The 24,098-nt window shown below is 42.7% G+C and overlaps 1 protein-coding gene across 1 annotated transcript in view; it reads right to left on the reverse strand.

Annotated features, from left to right (window-relative positions):
• Positions 1–24,098, reverse strand: part of SPTBN5 (spectrin beta, non-erythrocytic 5) — a 267,766-nt gene that overhangs the window by 161,376 nt on the left and 82,292 nt on the right. Inside the window, exons 20-26 of the mRNA XM_066608323.1 lie at positions 23,774–23,944; positions 19,452–19,616; positions 13,884–14,110; positions 12,827–13,013; positions 5,042–5,242; positions 501–617; positions 193–347 (exon numbers count right to left, since the gene is read on the reverse strand). Of these exons, the coding sequence (XP_066464420.1) occupies positions 193–347; positions 501–617; positions 5,042–5,242; positions 12,827–13,013; positions 13,884–14,110; positions 19,452–19,616; positions 23,774–23,944 (1,223 nt within the window). The remainder of the gene's footprint in view (positions 1–192; positions 348–500; positions 618–5,041; positions 5,243–12,826; positions 13,014–13,883; positions 14,111–19,451; positions 19,617–23,773; positions 23,945–24,098) is intronic.

The following is a 24,098-nucleotide window of genomic DNA, read 5'->3' on the forward strand; positions in this document are numbered from 1 at the left end:
AATGACAGCCTATGATTCCATCCAGGGATCTGTCTAGATGCTGTTATTTTGGACTCCGGGATAGTGTTGGAAATGCTATGTAAATGGAGCCGTCATGTCCTACTCTGTAAATATGGTGCATTAAATGGGGACATGTTTTTCTGTTTTTTTTAATGAATTCAGCTGTAAGTACAGCACATAAAGATACATTACCTAACACTGGCAAAATCCTGCAGATTTTTCATTTGTGACTTGATATTTTGAACAGGAGCATCAACCTCTTCATACTCAAGGGAAGGCAAGTTTCTCCCTGAGGCATCTAGCTTAGATGCCAAGTCTTGGTAGAGCTCAATCTCCTGCTGTAAGTCCTGTTGATATAAAAATGCAAGAATGTTGCTGCCTCATAAAAATCCTGAACACCCTCCTGTATCTCTCTCACACGCACATTATAAGCAGATCTGTTTTATAAGACTGTATTTACGATCACTGGAAATTGTTAGAATTACAATTTTATAGCATACCTTGTGTTTCTTCATCATTTTTAGGGTGGCAGACTCTTCTTTGCCATAATCTTTACTTTTAGCCAGTGGAAGTTTTTCTCCAATCCAGCTCTCCATGTCAGACACATCAAGAAGGAACTTTCAAATTAAAGAAAAAAACGTGAATGTATTTAATGCTTCATGACTCACAACACTTATCACACATCAGTAATCAATAGTTTCGTATTCTAAAATAGCAATATCTTTGATTATAGTACACATTTTCAGATCAGGCTGGTGGTCACACATGCTCAGCAGTAGCTCACCCCTCATTGCCTGCATCCTCCTTTACATGTGCAACACAATAATTCCTGCAGTTGTGCAGCCCAATCAATAAGAATCAGTACACTCGAAGCAACTTTTTCTTCTTAGCAGCACTGGACATATTACAAGGACGTTTGAAAAGCAAATTAAAAGCAGACCAGGGGTGTAGCAATATAGAGAAATATAAGCACTTTTTAAAGGCTTTCAACTGAAACTTGCCTGATCTAACAGACTAAATTAAAATGTATCCATGCTCCTGATGTCCAAAATCTGCTTGTGTGCCATCTCATATGTGGGACATCACAGATCACATTGCACAGCTCTCCAGGTCCCTCCCTATCTCAGGAGGGATAGTGTTTCTCATGTTGGGCAGCAGATAATGTAGAGTCAATGGACAACAGTACAGCAGAGAGGTATCTCAGTGATATTGTATGAAGACAGTGACTAAAGGCCCATTTACATGGAGCGATGATCGCTCAAACGTCAATTTGAGTGACAGCTTGGAGCGATCATTTTGCATAAACTATTAAGTAGCTACTCAGCTACTTAATAGCTTATTAGCATGCAAATTAAGCCTTCGCTGAATGCAGTTAATAGCCCGAGGGCTCTTATCTGCTTTCAGTTCCCTCGTTCTCTGACAGGAAACAATAGTATCAGCACTATTCGTGGAGAACCACTGATAAGGCCAAATGACAATTTTTAGGTTGGCCTGAATTTAACGATCAGCTAGCAGTGCATGAAAAGTGCACGATGGCCGTGCGTTTAGACGCAACGATGATCGTTCAAACGATCGCTTTTTAGCGATTTTTGAGCATTCATCGCTCCGTGTAAATGGGCCTTAAAGGAGATGTCCCGAGGCAGCAAGTGGGGTTATACACTTCTGTATGGCCATAATAATGCACTTTGTAATATACATTGTGCATTAATTATGAGCCATACAGAAGTTATAAAAAGTTTTTTACTTACCTGCTCCGTTGCTAGCGTCCTGGTCTCCATGGTGCCGACTAATTTTTGGCCTCCGATGGCCAAATTAGCCGCGCTTGCGCAGTCCGGGTCTTCTGCTGTTCTCTATGGGGCTCCGTGTAGCTCCGTGTAGCTCCGCCCCGTCACGTGCCGATTCCAGCCAATCAGGAGGCTGGAATCGGCAGTGGACCGCACAGAAGAGCTGCGGTCCACGGAGGAAGAGGCCATCTTCAGCGGTGAGTAGAGAAGTCACCGGAGCGCCGGGATTCAGGTAAGCGCTGTGCGGGTGGTTTTTTTAACCCCTGCATCGGGGTTGTCTCGCGCCGAACGGGGGGGGGGTTTAAAAAAAAAAAAACCCGTTTCGGCGCGGGACATCTCCTTTAATTAGAGTGCTGCCTTAAACATATTAAAAGAAGGCACACAGGCAATGTCAGATAGGATAATTATAGGAGCTGTAGTCCCTCACATTGGTAATCCCACCCGCAGCAAACCCTAGCAACATCAAAAGGTGCAGCACAGAGTGGGTTAAGATAACAAAAATGGTGGCATCACTTGTTGAGCATTCACACACAAATGGGTACTTTTCTATATTTTTTACAGGCTTAGGAAAAAAAATCTTTAATTAACTATGGACCAGCTGTTTTGGGTATTTTGTTTTTTCATTCGAGCCTTCATCCCAATAACTTTATTTAACGGAATGAGGGTTTGTTTTTGGATGGAAAACTTGTATTTTTTAATGGTACCATTTAAGGTTCCATATAAGGTACTGAAAAACTGAAAAAAGTGGAGTGCAAAAACACTTAAAAAAAATTGCTTTCAGACCTTGGAGTAGTTTTCTGGGATAAAAACTGGAAATTTACAGATACCCACCAATTATCCCCACTAACCTATCACTAGTTCTTGACCTGGAGGAAAACCAGATTTAAATATGCTTTGATGTCGCCTATCTCCCTACTGCTTCCTGTTATCCCCAACCAGGCATTCCCCCTGAGTTTACAGGATGAAAGCTTCCTGTGGTGGCGAAACAGGCACATTGCACTTCTTTATCACTTCATGCCACATGGCAAACTCCTCACCTCACAACAGCTGATCGATAAATATTCAATCCCGGACCGCTTATGGTTAGAAATGAGGCAAATCTATAGTTTTCTCCACTCTCTGCTAAGCGACACCGGCCCCTCCGTCACCTCCACGACCTTCGAAAGGTCCTGCATTTGGTCCCCACTTCAATCGGGCATGATATCTTCACTATATGCACCATGAATAAACCCCTACCAGAAACCAAAACTCCCTTTTATGTCGATATTTCCCTTTCTTTACCTCGTTGGCAGCACTGCTGTACTTTCATTTCAAAGGGTAGCCATCAAGTAGCTATTATTGATTCTTCTCTGAAGGTCCTACATAGGTCCTATCTAGTCCCCTTAATGATCCACAAATATTCCCCATCCACATCCCTGAACTGTTTCAGGGGCTGTGACAGCCTGGGCTCGATGGCTCACACATGGTGGACCTGCCCGTTGGTTATGACTAGCGATGAGCGAGCATACTCGCTAGGGCAAACTACTCAAGCGAGTAGTGCCTTATTTGAGTACCTGCCCGCTCATCTCTAAAGATTCGGCTGCTGGCGCGGGTGAGAGGTGAGTTGCAGCGGTGAGCAGAGGGGAGCGGGGGGGGAGAGAGGGAGGAGAGAGAGATCTCCCCTCCGTTCCTCCCCGCTCTCCCCCGCCGCTCCCCGCCAGCAGCCGAATCTTTGGAGACGAGCGGGCAGGTACTTGAATAAGACACTACTCTCTCGAGTAGTTTGCCTTAGCGAGTATGCTCGCTCATCTCTAGTTATGACGCTTTGGAGACAGGTGACCAGACTTATTTCCGGAGTTCTGGGAAGAACATTCCCCCTGTCCCCTTCTGCCTGCCTCCTGGCCGACAAGCCCTTGAGTTTCAACAACCAGCAACATAAGCTTTCACGGCATATTTACATGGCAACTAAAATTTATATTGCCTCTCAGTGGTTGTCACCCACTCTCTCTCTCTGGACCCTATCATAGCAAGAGTATCGAGAATGATGCTTTATGAAAAACTGTCGGCCATGATCGGAGACAGTATGGAACTGTTTCTCAAGACTTGGAAACCTTGGGCAGATTATCTAGACATACCGGGCATTTCCAGGCCTCTTAGCTCATAAGCCATCGGACCGGGACTGATGGCTGATTCCCCCTGGCGTCCCGGAGGTAGAGGGAGGGAGGCGGATCTAGTTATACGATGAAGCAACAGTATTGGAGGGGTTGTGGGTTGGAGGGGGGACTGTCTGGGAACGCAGAGGTGAGAGAGGAGAGGGACAACAAGGAACCCACACAACACACTTCATGTTAGGAAGTAGAGGGGAGTGATGAGGAGAAGGAGAAGACTAGAAGTTTGACGGGTAACATCATAAGGCTCAACAATCCGTGTGGAATCTTAGTTATTTACTTTTCCTTTTTTCTTTCTTTTTCTTTCTCTTTATTTATCTCTCTCTGGTATTTACTTACTTATTTTTATTTTTTTTTCTCTTCCTTTTCTGTATTGTCAATGATCTTAAGATGCCCCTTGCGTGGGGAACTCACTAAAGCAATTTTTTATGTTTTATTGCAAAATGTCAATAAAATATTTTGAAACAAAAAAAAATTGCTTTCTGTCGTCATATTCTGAAACCCATAATTTTTTTTTTTTCATTTGATGTGGCTGTGAGTGAACTTGCTTTTTGTGGGTTGAGCTATAGTTCTTAGTTGTAACATCTTGGGGTAATTTTGGTGTTTTGATTACTTTTAACTCTTTTGTGGTCTCGGGGTAAAAAAAAAATTCTGCAATTGTAGCATTGTGTTAATTTATTTTTGAAGACATTTATTATGCAAGGTAAAAAAAAAAAAGCTATATTTTAATAGTTTGATTTTTAGGAATACAGCGATCCCAATTATTATTTTTTTTTAATGAGAAAAATGGGAAAAAATATTTTTAATGTTATTTTTTTAAACAGCCAGTGTGCTGCATTACCAACCCGGGACACTGCAATGTGAGTTATCTGCTTTCTGCTCTGTACACACCAACAACTGCCGGAAGAACAGCTGACTGGCTGGGGTCTCAAGCGGGGGACCTAAGCTGATCAACTATTGATGACCTATTCTGAGGATGGATCATCAATAATGTGGAGGTAGACCATCCCTTTAAAGCTGAACAACCACTACTGAATTATTTCTGTTCAATTAGTAGAAATGGATGCAAAAGGAGGAGAGAAGCAGCTATAGTAGGGTGAGATCTCTCACCTTCTGAAAGCTGACTGATTCCTGTAAGCCCCTCATCCTCTTTTCACATGCCTTCTCCAGCTCGGCCCAGGCAGCCTGCAGCTTCTTGTTTTTGTCAGAGATGTTGCAAGATTCTGGGTGGCCACTTAAAATCAAAGAGTTACCCATCTCCTGGACTCGATGTAGTTGCTGTTTGTGCGCCTTGACTTCTGCTTGTAACTCCTACACAACAAGAGGTTGAATAGGTTACAGGTCATTGATTTTACAACAGTTTTTTAAAGTAAAAATAAAATTATGACATTTTAAAATATCTATACTTTTCATCTGCACGCCATGTGCTTCTCTGATAAAACACACAAAGTGCACTTTTCACAGATTTCTGCACTCAGAATTTTACATTTGATCTCTTTATATACTGCTGTAGCACTTGGGTTGCACGTGCCACATGCCTGCAACATAAAGAAAATGAGCATTGTAGAAGCATAATGATATAGCCAACTAACTACATTGTCAAATCAAGAAGAAGTGTAATTAATATGAAATGTTTTAAGGTAAAGCCTTTCATTATTAGTATAGTGAACAGACTAGGGTCATTTAACACACCAGGGCCATTAATTCCTTCACACTGGTCTCAAATGCAAACTTCCATGCTGACTAAACTATACATAAGTCTTCGAAACTATGAGCAAAAAGCTTCTGTATGTTACTGGCAGTAAAGTGTAACCACTTTAAAGTCCCTGGAAACTGCTTTACATACCTATGGTAATTCAGCAGTGTGCAGAGCACCTTGCAAACTTGCATTAGAGAAAACAATAGGTCCAAAGATGAAAATTTACTCAAAGATTCTGTTCAAAGCTGGATTGACACAGAGTTTTGACAATGTTCTTTTTAGCCAAAGCCAGAAGTCATTTGAAAAGTAAAAGGCAAGCTGCACACAACCAGATTTGCATTGCAGAATCTGGAGCGGGCGTCCGCCTCCAGGTTCCGCAGCGAATACCTTTCACAGCATGCTATGGAAAAGTGATTCTTCCTGCACACGAGTGAAAACGAATTGCAGTTTCCATGAGCAGAGTAAAAATTACAGCATGTTCTATTTTTAGGCGGATTCCATGCAGACGGCTTACATTGATGTCAATGGAAGCGTCTGATCTACGGTGCTTCCGCAATTGACATTGCGGAAAGGTCGTGGATTCTGCTTCGTCGCCTAGCGACAGGGCGGGAAAAAGAATTTGAAAAAAACTACAAAAAACTGTACTTTGCATATCACACGGCGGCTTGCCGTGACCATCCGCAGTACAGAAGACATCAAAAGTAAACAGGGCTGAATTCCGCTGTAGGCTTCCGCATGTGAAACCGCCTCTGCCATGTGCAGCCAGCCTGATCTGGCAATCTTGGATTGACTACACCCATCTTTACCTATTACCTTTTGCCCCTGCCCTCGCATAATTCAACCTTTGTATTTATCTTGTATAAATGTTGCCGGCATGTTGTCACCGTGTATTTCCCATGACGAATAGAGACAATGAAAGCCTATGGACTTGCACTAATCCATTTGCTCCTGCGTGTGGGCACTGCCAATCGATACGCAGGAGAAATAAATGGCAGCATGCTCTATTTCTCCGCGTAACAAACGCAGCCCTTGAATGGGCTGCATTTGAAACGCTGTCCCTGCGCAGACATTGTGAAGGGGCAGCGTGCCAATACACCCCCCCGCTCTGCACAGAGGGGGGAATTTGAAAAAAATATGTGATGTTAGAATCCCGACTATGCGCAGTGCCAATCACAGCCCTATGAGACCTCTGCTGGCTCTCTGCCAGCAGAGTGAAAGGGCTGCAATGCATACAGCGCTGCGGCATTGTAGGCATACGCCTGTGTGAATGAGCCCTTATCCCTTACTATACCTGTCCCTTCCCCTTTTCTCTTTCTCTTTCCTCCCTTCACTTCTTTTGTCTTTTTCAACATTTTTGTACTATTCTGCTTTATTCTTGCTCTCTTTTGTTCTGTTTGCACTTTATGGTTAGTGTTTAAATATTGGGTCGGTGTTCTTGCAGAGGTTCCCTGTGATTTCTGTAGAGGCTGAAGTCACTGTTTATCAGTCCTCTTGGTATTCTGTGAACTATCATTAACTCTTTACATAAGACTTCTTTTTTTGTATTTCAGATGATATCCTCTTTTGGACCCACACATTTTGTTTACTTTATACCATTTTTGTACTATTCTGGACTACCTTATCATTATGACACACATTGAGTTGCATTTAATACTTTTTACTGGAAAACTTAATAAAATATTTTAAGCAGAAAAAAGTGTAAAGGAAGTCATTTTACTTTTTATATTCACTCCTCTGTTTGGCTCAAAAATGCATAAAAAAAAGAAAAAAATACACATGTTAATCCAGCCTAAAGCCGTTTTAAGACAGCTGAAAGCGAGTCGCACTTGAGGTTCTTAGGAGCAACTCGCATCACATAGTACATGGTCACTCCATCCGTGTGCTGTGTGGGACACCGTGCATTTGCATGTACTACTCTCGCAAAAAAATAGGACATGCTCTGACATTTCCATCTTGCAGCATCGCTGCGAGAGAAAAACCTTCCATCTAAGGCCCCCGGCACACGGGCGGAAATTCCAGGGCGGGATTTCCCGCAGAATTTCCACCCGTAGAAGCTGCCATAGGATTGAGTTAGCACAGAAATCTCACTCCCTGGCTGCCGGCTCCGGTCTGCGCATGCGCCGGCTGCCCGGCAGCCGGCACATCAAACAGTCGGAGCCGCGGAAGCAGGTGAGTACGCGCTGGTCTCTGCAGGGGCACGGGACGGGTCCCACTGCGAGAATTCTCGCAGCCGGATCCAACCCTGCCGTCTGCAGGCGGCCTAAATAGACCTATTGCAAATAATGGGGTCTAGTTTCGTGGGAGTTTTGTGCTTCTTGAAACGCATAAAACTCGTGTGAGAATATCAGCTTCTATAAACACATCCATCCTGCACACAAGGCAGAAATTCTGCAGCGAGATTCCGCGTAGAATTTCCGCCGTGGAACGCTGCCGTAGGATTGCATTGGTTTATGCAATCCTATGCAGACAGCCACGATTTTGATCGCGGAAAACTCGTGCAATAACAAAATCGCAGCATGTTTTATCTCAGTGCGAGCCTAGCTCTGCACTGCGCATGTGCAGCCAGCTGGCACATCCGCAGAGCAGAGTGAAGACGCCGGACAGGTCAGTGCAGGGGCACGGGTCGCATCCCACTGCAAGGATCTCGTAGTCGGAATCCAGACCTGCCGTCTGCATTCGGCCTAATAGTCTTCCTACTCCAGGACAAAACTATTTTGTACATGTTAAACCAGGTACAAGATTGAAACTACACATGCAGCTCTTGATGCAGTTTTTTCCTTTAACTAAAGATATTCAAACATTTTTCATAAACCCAACAAAAACATTTTCTCCAGGTATCGCAATTATTTATTGCAGGTGACTACACAGACATTCAGTCATACGTTCATACAACAGGAAATACTCTGTGAAATGTACTGGCGTCACCTTCAGTACTTTGCACAGAATGTAAATGAAACAGAACTGGAAAGGTCTACACGGACATGGCTGTGTTCATTACAAGAAAACGTATATTAAATGGAGCAGTTAATAAGGTGGCTGCATCCAGCAATGACAACACTTGTTTCAATAGCGTCTTCATCAAATGTGCGGAAGAATGTCTCATGTAAACATTACAAGTATTTTCCTGCTTGCTTAAATTACATAAACTGTTTACATTTCATGCACATTTACTATTGCTGGTAAAGGAAAGAATGCCGCTCAAAAGTGAAATGTAGTTTCCGTAAATCCTCCCTCAACTTTCCAACCACCATATTATATTTATATTTGGTGGGAAGGGGTGTCCATTGCAGTCATCTGTTTAACCTTCAGAGCTCTGATTCCCATCACAGCAGCACATGTCCCCCTTGCAGCAGCCACATAAATCCCACTGATTATCAGTATTATTCCGACCAATTCCCCAGCATCTGCCCAGTGATGAATGACACAGTAGTGTCTGTTTGTGGGCTTGTGATCACCATGAAAGTCAATCATGGTGATCACTATAAAGTTTATTTCAATACTACTGGTGTTTTCAGCCACCTTCACGCTACTGTCCTCCAGCTGAGAGAGAAGGAGACAGATTCATACAGGCAGCTTGTGTTAGAAAAAAGGGAAAATTACAGTTATTACTACATTATATCCATAAACTGTACATGCAGTACAGTATATATGGTATATATGTAGTGGCCTGAAACACAAGTGTCTGGTGCCTTCATAACTGTCATACATGTCATGTCTTTAGTGTGGATGCTCTGTGGAAATTGTCTTGTCACTAATTATGTGTATTGCTGGCAATAAACTGTAATGTTGTCCAGCAGCACACAGTTACATACAGAGTCCAGATACTGGTCGAGGTGACCAAATGCAGAGCCACAGACAGGAACCATAAAACCTCGATTCCGAAAGAAATCCTGTATATAGCAAAGGAGTGGCAGCATCAACGGTGAGATAGAAATCACAAAATATTTATTGTTCCATGTAGTAGAGTAAAACAGCCTGTTTAAGGCTGCCTGTCCACAGGCGCTGCGATATCCCGCTGCCCGGGAACAGGAGCCGGCAGGCGGATCTCCGTCGTCAGCCTATCTAACAGATAGGCTGACCGCAGAGAATCGTGGCAATCGCAGTATGCTGCGAATTGCCAGCCGTGAGCGGAGAATCGCAATGATTCTCTGCTCGTGGACAGGGGGCCGGCGATTTACTGCCGGCAGAATCACGCCCGTGGACAGGAGCCCTTACTCTGCAGCATGGAGCAATAAAGATTTTGTGATTTCTATCTGACTGTTGATGCTGCCACTCCTTTGCTATACTAGTTTTGTGTATTGCACAGCTGCAGCATGTAAGAGGTTAATGTCATGAATGTCTTGGATATGTCTGGAAACTGTAACGAGTTGTGTTGTCACTCGAGTATGCAAGATATATATGTGAGTGCAAGAGAATAGGTGTGGGGTCCAATTGCTTCAACGGTTAAGTGAGGAGGGAGAGAGACAGCCACATGGGGGTACCTTCAACCCTCATGTGGTGAAGAATGGAAGAGGAAGAGGTGTACCCGGATGACCTAATCCTAGTACCTCTATTCTAGGAGAGAGAGAGTCTGCTTTGCAGTGTTCAGAGGCCCGCCCAAAAGTGAGTGTTAGTGGAGTGATTTGTCCTCCTCCGGTGTGTGTCCAGGAGCGGAGTCAAACAGATAACTTGGACTGTAGGTCCGGTATCATCCTGTGTCCCGGAGTGTGTGTGTCCAGGAGCAGAGTCATACAGATAATTTGGACCGTGGGCTCAGTGTCATCGTGTGTTGTTCCTCCCTGACCTCTGTAATTTGTCCTTCCTGCACTGGTGTGAGAATTTGTTTATCCTGCAAGTGAAGTCCAGTCACTGACCGTTCCCAGTGACTGAAGTTGTCAAGTTACTCGTGTGTAGACTCTCTTACTTTTCCCATCAGACATCCTATGGAGTATGGAATGGTGGTGTCACCCATGACATATTTCTTCGAATGTACTACACCACCTATGCAGGTAACTGATGCCGCAGTATTGTCTGGAAGAGGCCTGGTGGCGCCTTGGTCGTGGCTGCACACGTTCCTCAGGGGAGGAGTTGGGAGAGCCACCGTGAAATCCCTTACTACTACCCCCATCTCCTCAGTGGTGTGTCTTGTGTCTCGGTCGTTGCATATACATTATTTACATTATTTACTAAGGGGTTGTACCAAGATCAATGAGACCCCCATTTTTTATTGTGTGTTTGGCACAAAGACGGCATTATTACTATCAAAGTAACATTATTATTGGTGCCATTACTCTACAGGGGGCACAAAGGTGGGCATTATTCCTGTGCAGGTAGCACAAAAGGGATATTATTACTGTGAGGGAGGCACAAAAGCTATCCATTATTATAGGCAGTATTTTCACAGTGCGAGGAGGGTAGGGAGCTCTGCAACATTTACCTCGCACAGTGCTAATAAGACTCATGCAACTTGCCTGGGGAAGGGAGGGGGATCAGTGCTGTGCTTGCTGAATGCAGACACAGACAGTTCTGCACATGCTCATCCTGTGTGCTGAAGGCAGGGACAGAGCGATTACATAGAAATGAAGGCAGGATAAACTGAGCATGCTTGCCTCATCTGGAAAACTACTGGAGGATGTGTGCAAAAGCAACTAAAGGTAAACAGAGAGTAGGGATTAGATGCTTAGGGAGTGAGAAGTCAGCACAGGTACATTTTCAAAAAGTTGGTGTATTTGCAAAGATTACCGATTTTGGATATAGAACACATGGAGCCACCAGTGTTATCTTGAAAATATCCCTTTAAGTTTTAAAGTGAAAGGAGCACATGGATAATCTTTATTGCCTCCTGGCAACTTTGATGTGAAACTATTACAGTCTGTGGCACAACTATTGTTTGGTGCACAATATGGGGTCACTATCTGTTTGGCCTATTACTTTTGGGAGCACTATATCAGTCACTAATTTTTTCAACTGCGTTAAATGCTATCCTTTTTGGGAGATATAAATAGTTATGCCATTACTTTAAGTACAATATTTGGCCGACACAGTAAGTACAGTAATAAGGGTTAATGGGGCAGCAACAGTCATATAATTGATTTTTGCAGTGGGATGGGGAGTTTGTGTACATTGAAGAAAAGTGGACATGAAAAGTGAAGAGTCAAAGTCTAGACAACAAACTCTGGAGGCACAAATTGTGGCTGGAAAAAATCTTCATGGAAGTCTGGTTAAGATTGAAAATATGGAAGACGTGAATGATTCCAATTGAAGAGGATGCCATCTGTGATCACTGGAGGTAAAGGCCCATTTAGACACAATGAATATATCGCTCAAAATTTGCTCAAAAGTAGTCTTTTGAGCGATAATCATTTTGTGTAACTGCACTGAGATCGTTCAGTTTTCGTTAGGCAGTCGCTGATCGTTCTCTTCCAGCATGCTGAAAGACATCAATTAAACTTATCAGGAGTTCACAACGGTATACAGTTGATACTATTGTTTCAGCTATATCCCGCCCCCTGAACACAACCGGGGTATGAAGAACACAGCGGTCCAGCTGAGTGCTCCAAGAATATTCCAGCTGTGTTCTGCATACCCCACAAGGAGCGCTCGGCTGTATAACAGCCAGGTGCTCGGAGAACAGCTGGATGCAGAAGACAAGCGGCCCCACTTGTCTTCTGCATCCCTCGCTCGGAGCACAAAGTGATCACTCAACGTTTAAGTGATCATCTTGCGCTTAAAGGCACACAACGATTATCGTTCAAAAGACATCTTTTGAGCAATAATCATTGAGTTTAAATGGTCCTTTATTGTACTGTAATCATTTATACTGTCTGCAGAGCGCCTGTCTAGTACTGTTATCGCCTGTTATATGGCCCCTGTATGGTAATAATATTGGTCTTTGTATCGTGTCTTTTATTCAGTAACAGTATGGTGATATTATTCAATCACGGTTAAGTAATAAGAGTAATTGTCATAGTGTAATGTATTATTTGGGCCTTGCATGTTTTGTTCAATAACAGTACAGGGTTAATATTTAATCACTATAGAGTGGAAATATTTGGTCCTACCGTAGTATAGTGGTATTATTTGATAACCATAGATGACATCACATAACTACTGATGTATAAAAAGCAATTTGTGTGTGTACACATTTCAGCGTGACTATTACTTACAAATCCATATTTGCAAGTCGGAGTTACAAAACAAACCTAGTGTCAAGGTACCTTATGTTTCTGAAGTAAGCTCTGTGCTGCATCCAATGACTTGCCAAAATGAGTGGAACTGGCAATAGGCATCTTCTCAGTGATCCATGTCACCTCAAGGTCACAGTAGTGATAAAACTCATACTGATTTACTTTTGCTTGCAAAAATTCTCCTCTTTTGGTCAAAGGCTTCTGTAGGGACTCGAATCTGCAAGGAGCTGTAAGTTACTTTGCATAGTATACACTGATGAAAATTTACATTATATGCAATACTTAAACTTTTTTTTATGCTGCTCAGTTTTAGAGCGATATCCTCTTTTGCTGTTGATCACGTAGAATAAATGGTGTAGCCCACACAAATGATCTCTCACAGACTTTCATGGGGCCTAAAAAAAGGTTTATCTTATGAATGACAACCGTTTTTAACTAAAGCCAGCCTGTGGTGCATCATTTTGTCTGCAGCGAATGTATTACATAATGGTCATTCATATGAATGTAAAACATGGATGGTCTGGGTCCACAAGTGTGAGAACCTCTATTATGTCCAATAAAAACAAAAATAAGCATTAGTCAACTATTAAATGGATTACCCGATCCAGCGCAGCCATCTCAAACTTGGAAATTCTGATCTTGGAAGCTCCTACAGCAGTCTTGTGTGCATGAACATTACATGACTACTAAGGCCAGTGATGGACTGCAGTGGTCATGTGAATACTGGTCATGACCACTGCAGCTACTTCTGTGACTGGAGCACTAGGCATTTATGAAACTGCGCTGGGCCAGAGAGGGTCATTTAATAGCCAATTAATGCTTTTTTTTAAATTTCACACTATTGACTGCTCTTAGAAACTTTCCGACAAAATCTCAGATAACCCCTTTAATATGGTGCCATGGCAGTAGGGGCCGAAAGACTAAAAAGCCAGGTAAAACAAATATTCATAGAGGGATATGTCCTGTGTAGATATTCCCTTTAAAGTTTAATTTAATTTCTGTTAACAGGTCACTTGTGAAGCCCTCGTTGTTTATATACTATTGCTTCTTCAGTAAGGCAGAAGTACAGTATCATAAACTCAATTACCTCCGCAGATACTTCATAGTTTCATCCATGATTCCTTGCGAGTTGAAATGATTGGTGGCCATCTTCTGAGCCTGAGACATGATCGAGTTCATTTTATCAGCCAGCTCTCTGCTCTCATTTTCCAGCTGACGATGCTCTTTTAGCAGGTCTCGACTGGCTCTCAGATCATGGCCAGACTCTGGGAACTGCAGAACCTTCTCTATCTTCTCAATCTTAATTTTGGCATCCTGGATAAGAAACATTAGTAGGTGTTGAATACTTTATTATTCTCTTTCTTCTTACCTACTAGCAGATCAATAATATTGCAAAAACATTTTTTGCATATTGCATTATGTTCATTTACAACTGCTGGGTAGCTGAAATAAATGCATAGTTTTTATGGAGTAAATAATAATCACTAATTAATAATATTCACCTAATGCTGACTGCCAAGATCAGGGTCAGCTTAGGAGTCAAGTAAAGTTCAGCACCTATAAACCAATAGCACTTGGAAACATATCTGTGGTCTCCTTGATTTTAATGTTTAAAAAAGATTTTGTGACAGAACCTGAATACTATTACCAGGAACAGCAATATGTTGTCTATTATTGTGGATGTGCTCACTTTACTAGGAATGGAAAAGGTTTGCTAAGAACTCTAATATACATTTAGCACACTGTGTCTGTATGTAAATCTGTATAAATACACATGCATTTTATTATATATATACACTACCGTTCAAAAGTTTGGGGTCACCCAAACAATTTTGTGTTTTCCATGAAAAGTCACACTTATTCACCACCATGCGTTGTGAAATGAATAGAAAATAGAGTCAAGACATTGACAAGGTTAGAAATAATGATTTGTATTTGAAATAACATTGTTTTTACATCAAACTTTGCTTTCGTCAAAGAATCCTCCTTTTGCAGCAATTACAGCATTGCACACCTTTGACATTCTAGCTGTTAATTTGTTGAGGTAAGCTTGTGAAATTGCACCCCACGCTTCTAGAAGCATCTCCCACAAGTTGGATTGGTTGGATGGGCACTTCTGGCGTACCATACGGTCAAGCTGCTCCCACAACAGCTCAATGGGGTTCAGATCTGGTGACTGCGCTGGCCACTCCATTACCGATAGAATACCAGCTGCCTGCTTCTGCTGTAAATAGTTTTTGCACAATTTGGAGGTGTGTTTAGGGTCATTGTCCTGTTGTAGGATGAAATTGGTTCCAATCAAGCGCTGTCCACTGGGTATGGCATGGCGTTGCAAAATGGAGTGATAGCCTTCCTTATTCAGAATCCCTTTTACCCTGTACAAATCTCCCACCTTACCAGCACCAAAGCAACCCCAGACCATCACATTACCTCCACCATGCTTAACAGATGGCGTCAGGCATTCTTCCAGCATCTTTTCATTTGTTCTGCGTCTCACAAACGTTCTTCTTTGTGATTCAAACACCTCAAACTTGGATTCATCCGTCCACAACACTTTTTTCCAGTCTTCCTCTGTCCAATGTCTGTGTTCTTTTGCCCATCTTAATCTTTTTCTTTTATTGGCCAGTCTCAGATATGGCTTTTTCTTTGCCACTCTGCCCTGAAGCCCAAAATCCCGCAGCCGCCTCTTCACTGTAGATGTTGACACTGGTGTTTTGCGGGTACTATTTAATGAAGATGCCAGTTGGGTACCTGTGAGGCGTCTGTTTCTCAAACTAGAGACTCTAATGTGCTTATCTTCTTGCTTAGTTGTGCAACGCGGCCTCCCACTTCTTTTTCTACTCTGGTTAGAGCCTGTTTGTGCTGTCCTCTGAAGGGAGTAGTACACACCGTTGTAGGAAATCTTCAATTTCTTAGCAATTTCTCGCATGGAATAGCCTTCATTTCTAAGAACAAGAATAGACTGTCGAGTTTCAGATGAAAGTTCTCTTTTTCTGGCCATTTTGAGCGTTTAATTGACCCCACAAATGTGATGCTCCAGAAACTCAATCTGCTCACAGGAAGGTCAGTTTTGTAGCTTCTGTAACGAGCTAGACTGTTTTCAGATGTGTGAACATGATTGCACAAGGGTTTTCTAATCATCAATTAGCCTTCTGAGCCAATGAGCAAACACATTGTACCATTAGAACACTGGAGTGATAGTTGCTGGAAATGGGCCTCTATTCACCTTTGTAGATTTTGCACAAAAAACCAGACATTTGCAGCTAGAATAGTCATTTACCACATTAGCAATGTATAGAGTGCATTTGTTTAAAGTTAGGACTAGTTTAAAGTTATCTTCATTGAAAAGTACAGTGCTTTTCCTTCAAAAATAAGGACATTTCAATGTGACCCCAAACTTTTGAACGGTAGTGTATATATATATATATATATATATATATATATATATATATATATATATACACACACACACATACATATATATATATACATACATATTGTAGTGCAGTACTGGAAATGGCCATTAAAGGGCTTAATGGCAGACTGGTCAACAAGATATCTGGCAGAGAAAGGGTGCATCTGCCAATCAATCGAACGACAGCTGGGTGGGTGTGACTGGAGAAAGAGAAAAAAACTCCAGACTTAGGGCTCTCGCACACGGGCGCATTTGCGGCGTTAAAATCTGCATGCAGAATGTGCAGCGAATCAAACCCGTCGATTTAAATGGGTTCCTTTAAACAGTGTTTTTTTCCATGTGCATTTCAAGCACATGGAAAAACGCAACATGCCCTATTTTGGTGCACAATTGCACACCAAAGGTCTCCGTCTGCATAAAATTGCACACTAAAATGCGTGATTCTGTGATCATATATGCGCTTACGCCCGTGTGCAACTGCCCTTACTATGCTGAGTCCATTGTGGTCCATTACGCTTCAAGTTTTGGTCCACTGCTAAGCTCTTGCTGCCAAGACTAAAAAGCCAAGAAATCTAACAGGAGAGGATGCCCCCTAGACCAACACCCTTGAGTTATGGACATTGCTAATGTTATTTATGGTATTAGGCCTTTGATAGTTAGGATTCAAGATCATGTCAGTTAGTGGCCAGACGGTCAGGTATTATTTTGGCATGTGCACGGTGATGCATGAGGCAGCTGTGTCAATTCTGTCGGATACTGTTGAATTGCTGCAATAAAAGGCTGGTATACTCAGTGCTTATATTAAAGGCATGGCCTGGATGTGATTTCTGATGTGTCAGACTCACCACCCATCTGGTGGAGGAAAGATGGTGATCCCAAGAGGTGATTGATCCCCAATATCACAATACACACACATATACACACTGTTTAAACTATATTAAGAAAACATCACAGTTACTTAAACTTTAAGGATATCAATCTAGTTAGGAAGCATAAACAATTGTGCAAATAAATGACAAAAGGTGCACTGGAGAGGTGACAGCAAGACAACCACTTGCTTGGTTCTGCAGATGGGGACCACAGTCATTTACTCTCTCTTATCCTTCCTGACTGACTTTTCTACAGTTTGTGTTTTGCTAGTGCCCTAGTCACTGAAGGTGGTACCTTCAGCTCAACCAGGTTGCACAGGTAGTTCGGCTCCTCCAGAAAGATTCATCCATATGTGCCATCCCAAGTTGGTCCGCTGTGCCTCTCAGCACAGTCTCAAGAGTATGGAGCAGATAGCAAGACAGGGACCATTACACGAGGAGAGTTAAACAGGGCCGTGAAAGGGCATCAATCCAACAAACTGTCAGAAACGGTCTCCATCAGGGTGGCATAAGGATCTGACCTCCTGTAGTGGCACCTGTGCCCACAGCCGAGCAGCATGCAGCTTACTTGGCATGTGCCAGAAAACACCAGAATTGACACGTTCACCATTGGTGCCTTGTTCTCTTTAAAGATGAGAGCAGGTTCACATTGAATATATTTGAAAGATGTACAAAAGTCTAGCTATGCCGTAGTGAATGTTGTGATGCCTGCAACAGTTAAGTGACACAGGCTTAGGCCCCATGTCACTTGCATGCACAGATACCACTGCTGAATCCCACAGTGGTATCCATACGTGCCTGAGAACATGGAGAGGAAAAAAACCAATTTCTTACCTCTTCGGGTACAGTGCGGGTCTCCTCTGCGCCGAACAGAACTACTTTCTTCAGCATAGCGGATGCTTTCTGGAACGCCGGACAATGCTCCCGGCACATGCGCAGTGCTATCTTTTTTATTTTAAATCTCCTGCTCTCCGGCGTATCCGTGGCACAGCACAAAAACAGCTGTGGCTGTGCCGCGGATACAGACGGCTTCCATTGGCTTCAATGGAAGCCACGGGAGCCGTCCGTTCGGGAGCCCCGCAGGAAAATGGAGCATGTTGCGATTTCTTCCTGTGCGTGCGACCCGCACGCCGGGAAGAAATCACATCCACATGCTTTTAGCTGCCCTACGGATGCTAATGCATCCTTATGGGCAGCAAGACGCAGGGTCAAGCGCGGATTTTATAAATAAAATCTGCACGTGGACATTGGGCCTTATACTGTGATGCTTAAGGCCCACTGTCCACCTGCGGATTTTATTTGCGGAATCCACGCGGATTTGAACCGCAGAAATCCGCCCAATAGAAATGAAAAGGGCTTCCATAAATGATTTTAGGTCTGAGGATTTGATTTTATTGTATTTATTTAGTATCCATGTGGATCTAAAATCACAGTATGCTCCATTTCATCATGGATTCCATGTGGATGTGGCTCCATTTATCTCTATGGAAGCTTAGGCTCCGCAGTGCACACGCAAATACATTTAAATGCATTTGCATATGTACTGCGGATTTGAAGGCTAGAAGCAATTAGGGAGGTGGAGAAAAGGCTTGGCGATGGGGTTGCAGATTTTTTCCTCGGGGATGATCCGCAGTCCATCCGCGTGGAAAAACTCCACAATCCGCGATCACCTGCAAGTATTTAAAAATCATTTTTAAGCATTTTATAGCTGATCCGCAGCGGATGCACTGTGTGCCGTGGACATTAGGCCTAAGTGTTCCCTTAATTTTTGGGTTGATTTATGCACAGTGGTGCTGTTTTTTTCCCCTAATGAACAGTTGTAGCTTTTAGGCACTCTGATTATTATTACATGGCTTTTAGGTCCTCACTACGACCCAGGGCTGGCTGATAATAGAGGAAAACTTGGTTGATGATCAAAATGGCCCACAATGACTATGGTATTTAGCTAGGAAAATAGCAATAAATGGCAAACAATCACGTCAGACAATGAGCTAAATAGAAGATGGCAGTCCACATCCTCAAACAAGCCAAAGAATTCAACGTACTGTGTCTAGCTAAAAATGTAATATTAACAGTTTTCAGTACATAGATCCCAAATTTTATGCTGTTGATATCACAGTGATGGCTATAGACGTTACTTTAAATTCTTTAGTTAGGAAAATGGCTAACCTAGACATCTTAAGTTAGCCAAAAAGTTGGTCCTTAACCCTTTATATCTTATGTGCACAGCCTTAAGCAACTGAATGATGGGGGTTCCACATTTGCATCAACAGGATGTGACCGTTTTTTTTTTTCTTTAACATGTCTGTAACCTGATTGTTGGAAACCACACAGAACTGCATCATGGGCCACAAAATGGTTATTGGCTGACCTGCAGCAACTCCATCAGTTGTTCCTGCTGTCCTGCTTGCCTCAACTTGTCTCCTCTGTCAGCCATTCTCTTCTTTAATTCTTCCCACTTCATAGTTACTTCCAACATCTTTGACTGTATGAAGGCTTTTTCATAATGATCTTCTTTTATTAGCTGCTGTCCAACCTATTACCAGATATATACATAGAGAGTGTGTAAATATACTCTGATCAGAGTCTTCTTAAACATGCAATAGAAAGCATGCACAAGCAATTGTCGGCAACGTTTTTTCAAAAATGCTGATAGTTCAGGAATCACAAGGTTAGGATATAATGTATTTATTGTACTAGCTCCATTATTTTTTGTTACACATTCATTTACTTCCTGGGAATGAGAGAGTGACATCATGCACAGCGGACGGACTTTCTGTCCATGTGTTCTGTGATGTGCAGGAGACCACACAAATGCATGCTCTATTCTTGTGTGACTTGCATGAAAATAGGACATACTACAATTTTTCCATCTTGCGGCATTATTACAGAGAAAATACACACTGCACACTGTGTTCTGCAGGGGAGCTGCTGATTACATTGTATTCAAGCTGACAGACCTTGTGAAAACAAAGAAGCTGATTGTAGAGCTCAGACCACCTGCTGTGTTCTGCAAGCAGCTCCTGGAGGCTCATTCATACGCAAATGAAGCTAATAAAGTGCTAATGGACATTCATGTGCATTAGCACTTTATGCAAAATGATTGCTAGTACTGTATTCTTTCAATCATTTGAAAGATTGTCTTTGCGTGCAAATGAGCCTTTAGCCTTCTCACACACAAACACCTGCTTGGCTGCCCAGCTATCTCCCCCGACACCTCTATACACATGCATACTCGGTCGAGCATGCTTATGTTCAAAATAAATAGGGAAAGAAAACTGCTGCCTTTGGCAGCAGCTTGTGTTCCAAAAAAAAAAAAATTGGGTAATTAAAATCCAACTGCCTGATTCTTTTGTCGCCCGAATTTGGCATCAGGGGAGAGACAGGAAGCTTTCATACACATTTAATAATTGTCAGGTTCAGCTGATCTATATCTGATATTAATGGATACCTTAAGGTAGTGGTGGCGAACCTGTGACACGCGTGCCAGAGATGGCACGCAGAGCCCTCCCTGCTAGCATGTGTGCCGGCAGCCACTCACCACGGTAGTGAATACCGGCCGGGGTGCCATGGTTCCCCTACCGGTATTCACTCAGTAGCGCTGCTACCGGCACCGATCCCATGTGCACTCTGTGACATCAGTGTGCATCCGGGATCCTCCTACCCCCTCCCCCTGACGTCTCCTGCTTGGTTCTATGAGAGCAGAGGGGAAGAGGCATCCAGACCCACACACTGATGTCAGTGTGCACCTGGGATCAGAGCCGAGGAGCAGCAGTGCTTCGACGAGGAACATGGGGTACGTATATAGATCTCGTGGGGGGGGGGGGGGGGTGCTATTACTACTGGGGCTAATATAGGGGATACTAAAAGTAATAGTGTCCCCTATATCGGCCCAAGTAGTATTAGCATTACTACTGGGGGCACTGTGGGGGATGTCACTTACTACTGGGGCTGCTGTGGGGAAGGGGGGTCACTATTACTGCTGGGGCTGCTGTGGGGAACTCTATTACTACTGAGGCCGCTGTGAGGGACACTATTACTACTGAGGCTGCTGTGTGGGACACTATTACTTCTGAGGCCGCTGTGGGGGACACTATTACTTCTGAGGCCGCTGTGGGGGACACTATTACTACTGGAGCCGCTGTGGGGGGTCTCTATTACTGCTGGGGCTGCTGGGTGGGGTAACTATTACTGCTGGGGCTACTGTGAGGGACACTATTACTACTGGGGCCACTGTGGGAGACAATATTACTGATGGGGCTGCTGTGGAGGTCACTTTTACTGCTGGGGCTACTGTGGGGGACGTTATTACTACTGTGGCCACTGTGGGGTCACTATTACTTTTCTCTGTAGTGTGAAAAAAGATAGGATGTGATCTATCTTTGTTGCATGCTTTCCATAGACTACTATGGGAGCTGGAAAACAGGCACCTCGATCTCTGTGAACTGGCTAGTTCAAATAGCTGGAATTCACCTGTTCCCACGATCTTTAGTGCAGCATAACCGCAATATTTTTGCCTGCCTATACTGCGCAAAAACAGCGCTCGTTTGAATGAAGCATAAAGATGCAACTTTGTCTGCCACTGCAGATTTCACTCCATAACAGCATGTATACAGTCAGATTTTGGTGCAGAATTTTCTGCATCTTTAACTGCAGAAACATTCTACATGTGTGAAAGGTCCTTTAGGGTACATTCACACATGGTGGATTTTGGTGCAGATCCACTCCAAAATCCACAGCATATTTTGTGCTGCAGATGTTGGTGTGTATCCACACCTAAATCCGCACAATTTGGTGCAGATTTTGACATGGATCTTTTTTGCTCAAAAAGATCAACTGGAAGCAAGGTTATGATCAGCCATCACCATAAGTAGGTTATGATATATTGCGATTGTGTAGTGGAGCTTTAACAAAGTCATACCAGAAATACAGCTCCAATGGCACATTCATGTTTAACTGCGGATTTTGGTGCAGATCAAATTCAAGTTCAGATGAATTCAAATTGAAGGGGTTAAATCTGCTGCAGATCTGCAACAAAATCTGCAGAAAATCAGCTACTTAGACGGGTTTATTTGAATAAGGATAATATAGCTTCTTTCTTCCAGAAACAGCGCCACACTTGGTCTGTGTGATATTTGCAGTTCAGTTTCATTCAAGTGAGTGGAGCTGAGTTGCAATACCAGACACGGTTTCTGAAATAATGCAGATATGTTTAAATCACAGATACAACCCCATTAAATGCTTCTTATATAATTGCTTCATAATGCATATAGAAATTAAATCCTTAAATGTACTAGTTCAGCTTCACAGCAGCATAGAGAACATTGAATTTTACTAAGAAAACAAGAAAAGACTAAATATATACAAGAACTGAAATTTATTAAACCGCCAGAGGCTCAAGTTGATGCACATTGCCTCAATTTGTTTTATTTGGCACATGTATGCCAGCATTAGCAGCTGATAATTGTGGGTCAAGTCAGTTATCCAAGAGTCAATATTTTCTGTGCATACAGATGTTATTTGCAAAGCAAACACTGGAGCATCTGACTCAAACGTGGTTATGTTGCTGCGTTATGAGTCTTGTATTGGAATAAAAATATAATTACATAGTACGCCATAAAAAGACTTTACTACATTATGGTTAACATTTTATGTTGTTAACCTGATGAACTACAACTTATGTGAGGTTTTACAATTAACATCACTAAGTACAAGTGAAGATTGTGGATTATTGGCAAGGAGAGTTAAAGAGATCCAGCTACATCTCCTAAAACATCTACATTTTCAGGAAGAATAAAAGAGGAATGGCAAAATGCTGAGTTCTGAGAAAAGACGCTCCAGAATTATTCCAGGGCTAATGGAAGCATTCAGTAAAACAGACATATCTGGATTGTGGAATGATCCTCCTTAAAGACATACAAACGACAGTCTATCAATGAATAAAATGAAGTGCTTCTGTAGATGGCATGTGATAGGTGAAGGTTAATTTGAATGAAACAAGGGGGTTGTTTTTCAGGATGACAAACAAAAATGCAGAATATGAACCTCATGATGGTCTAATTAATAGTGTCTGTCTGGAGTGACTACTTGGCCAGCTTTAGGCTGCTTTTACATCAGCATCAGGGGGTTCCATTTTCCTACTCCATTCGAGGAGCAGGAAAGGGGAATCCCCTGGCTGAACAGATCCGTTGCATGATGGAACCGAACAGCACTGAACGGATCCTATTGACTATAATGGTCCCGTCTGGTTTTCACTCAGCTGTCTGGCATTTTACCAGCCGAAAAAGTTCTGCATACAGGACTTTTTCTTCTAATATTTTGCGCTGGATCTGCAAACGTTCCAGTGCAGATGAGAACGAAGCCTTAACCAGGTAATCTTGATGAGCAGGGGGTAAGTGTTGTTCCTAAAAGTCTGTGGTTTTGCTATAATTTGTAGATATGTATTGCCAGAGGCGTAACTTGAAGCTTCTGGGCCCCAATGCAAAACCTGTAACAGGGCCCTTAACTATAATGCTTTATTCATAGTACAGGGCTCCCTATATGCAGAAGAGAAGCCTTATGGGCCCCCAAGCCTCCTGGGCCCGGGTGCAACTGCAGTTACACCCCTGTGTATTGCTATCCAACAAATACATAGAAATGTAATAATTTTTCCTAGGGATGCAATGTAGGCGGAAAAAAATCTTATGTACAAACCTTCAATAAGTCTTCAAAGCGCACTTGATTGGCATCCATCTCTCGCTCTGCGGTTTCATGCCACTTTAATTTACGCAGGATATTACTTGGGTCCCGATATGACTCGTCTAGGGCAATTTTATACTTCTCCTCCATCCACATTAACAGTTCTCTTGCATCTCGACTGAATTCCTTCAAAACAAGGTACAGAGTTATTAGATTTCAGGAAACGGTCAACATTTTTCATTGCTTAAGTAAAACTTCACCTTTGACTAACATCCGCTGGACAACATGACAATGTAATGTCTGATAAATTTTTTATTTATCTTCCTCAGCTTTTACTCAT

The sequence above is a fragment of the Eleutherodactylus coqui genome, chromosome 6 (genome assembly GCF_035609145.1).
Source record: "Eleutherodactylus coqui strain aEleCoq1 chromosome 6, aEleCoq1.hap1, whole genome shotgun sequence".
Taxonomy (NCBI): domain Eukaryota; kingdom Metazoa; phylum Chordata; class Amphibia; order Anura; family Eleutherodactylidae; genus Eleutherodactylus; species Eleutherodactylus coqui.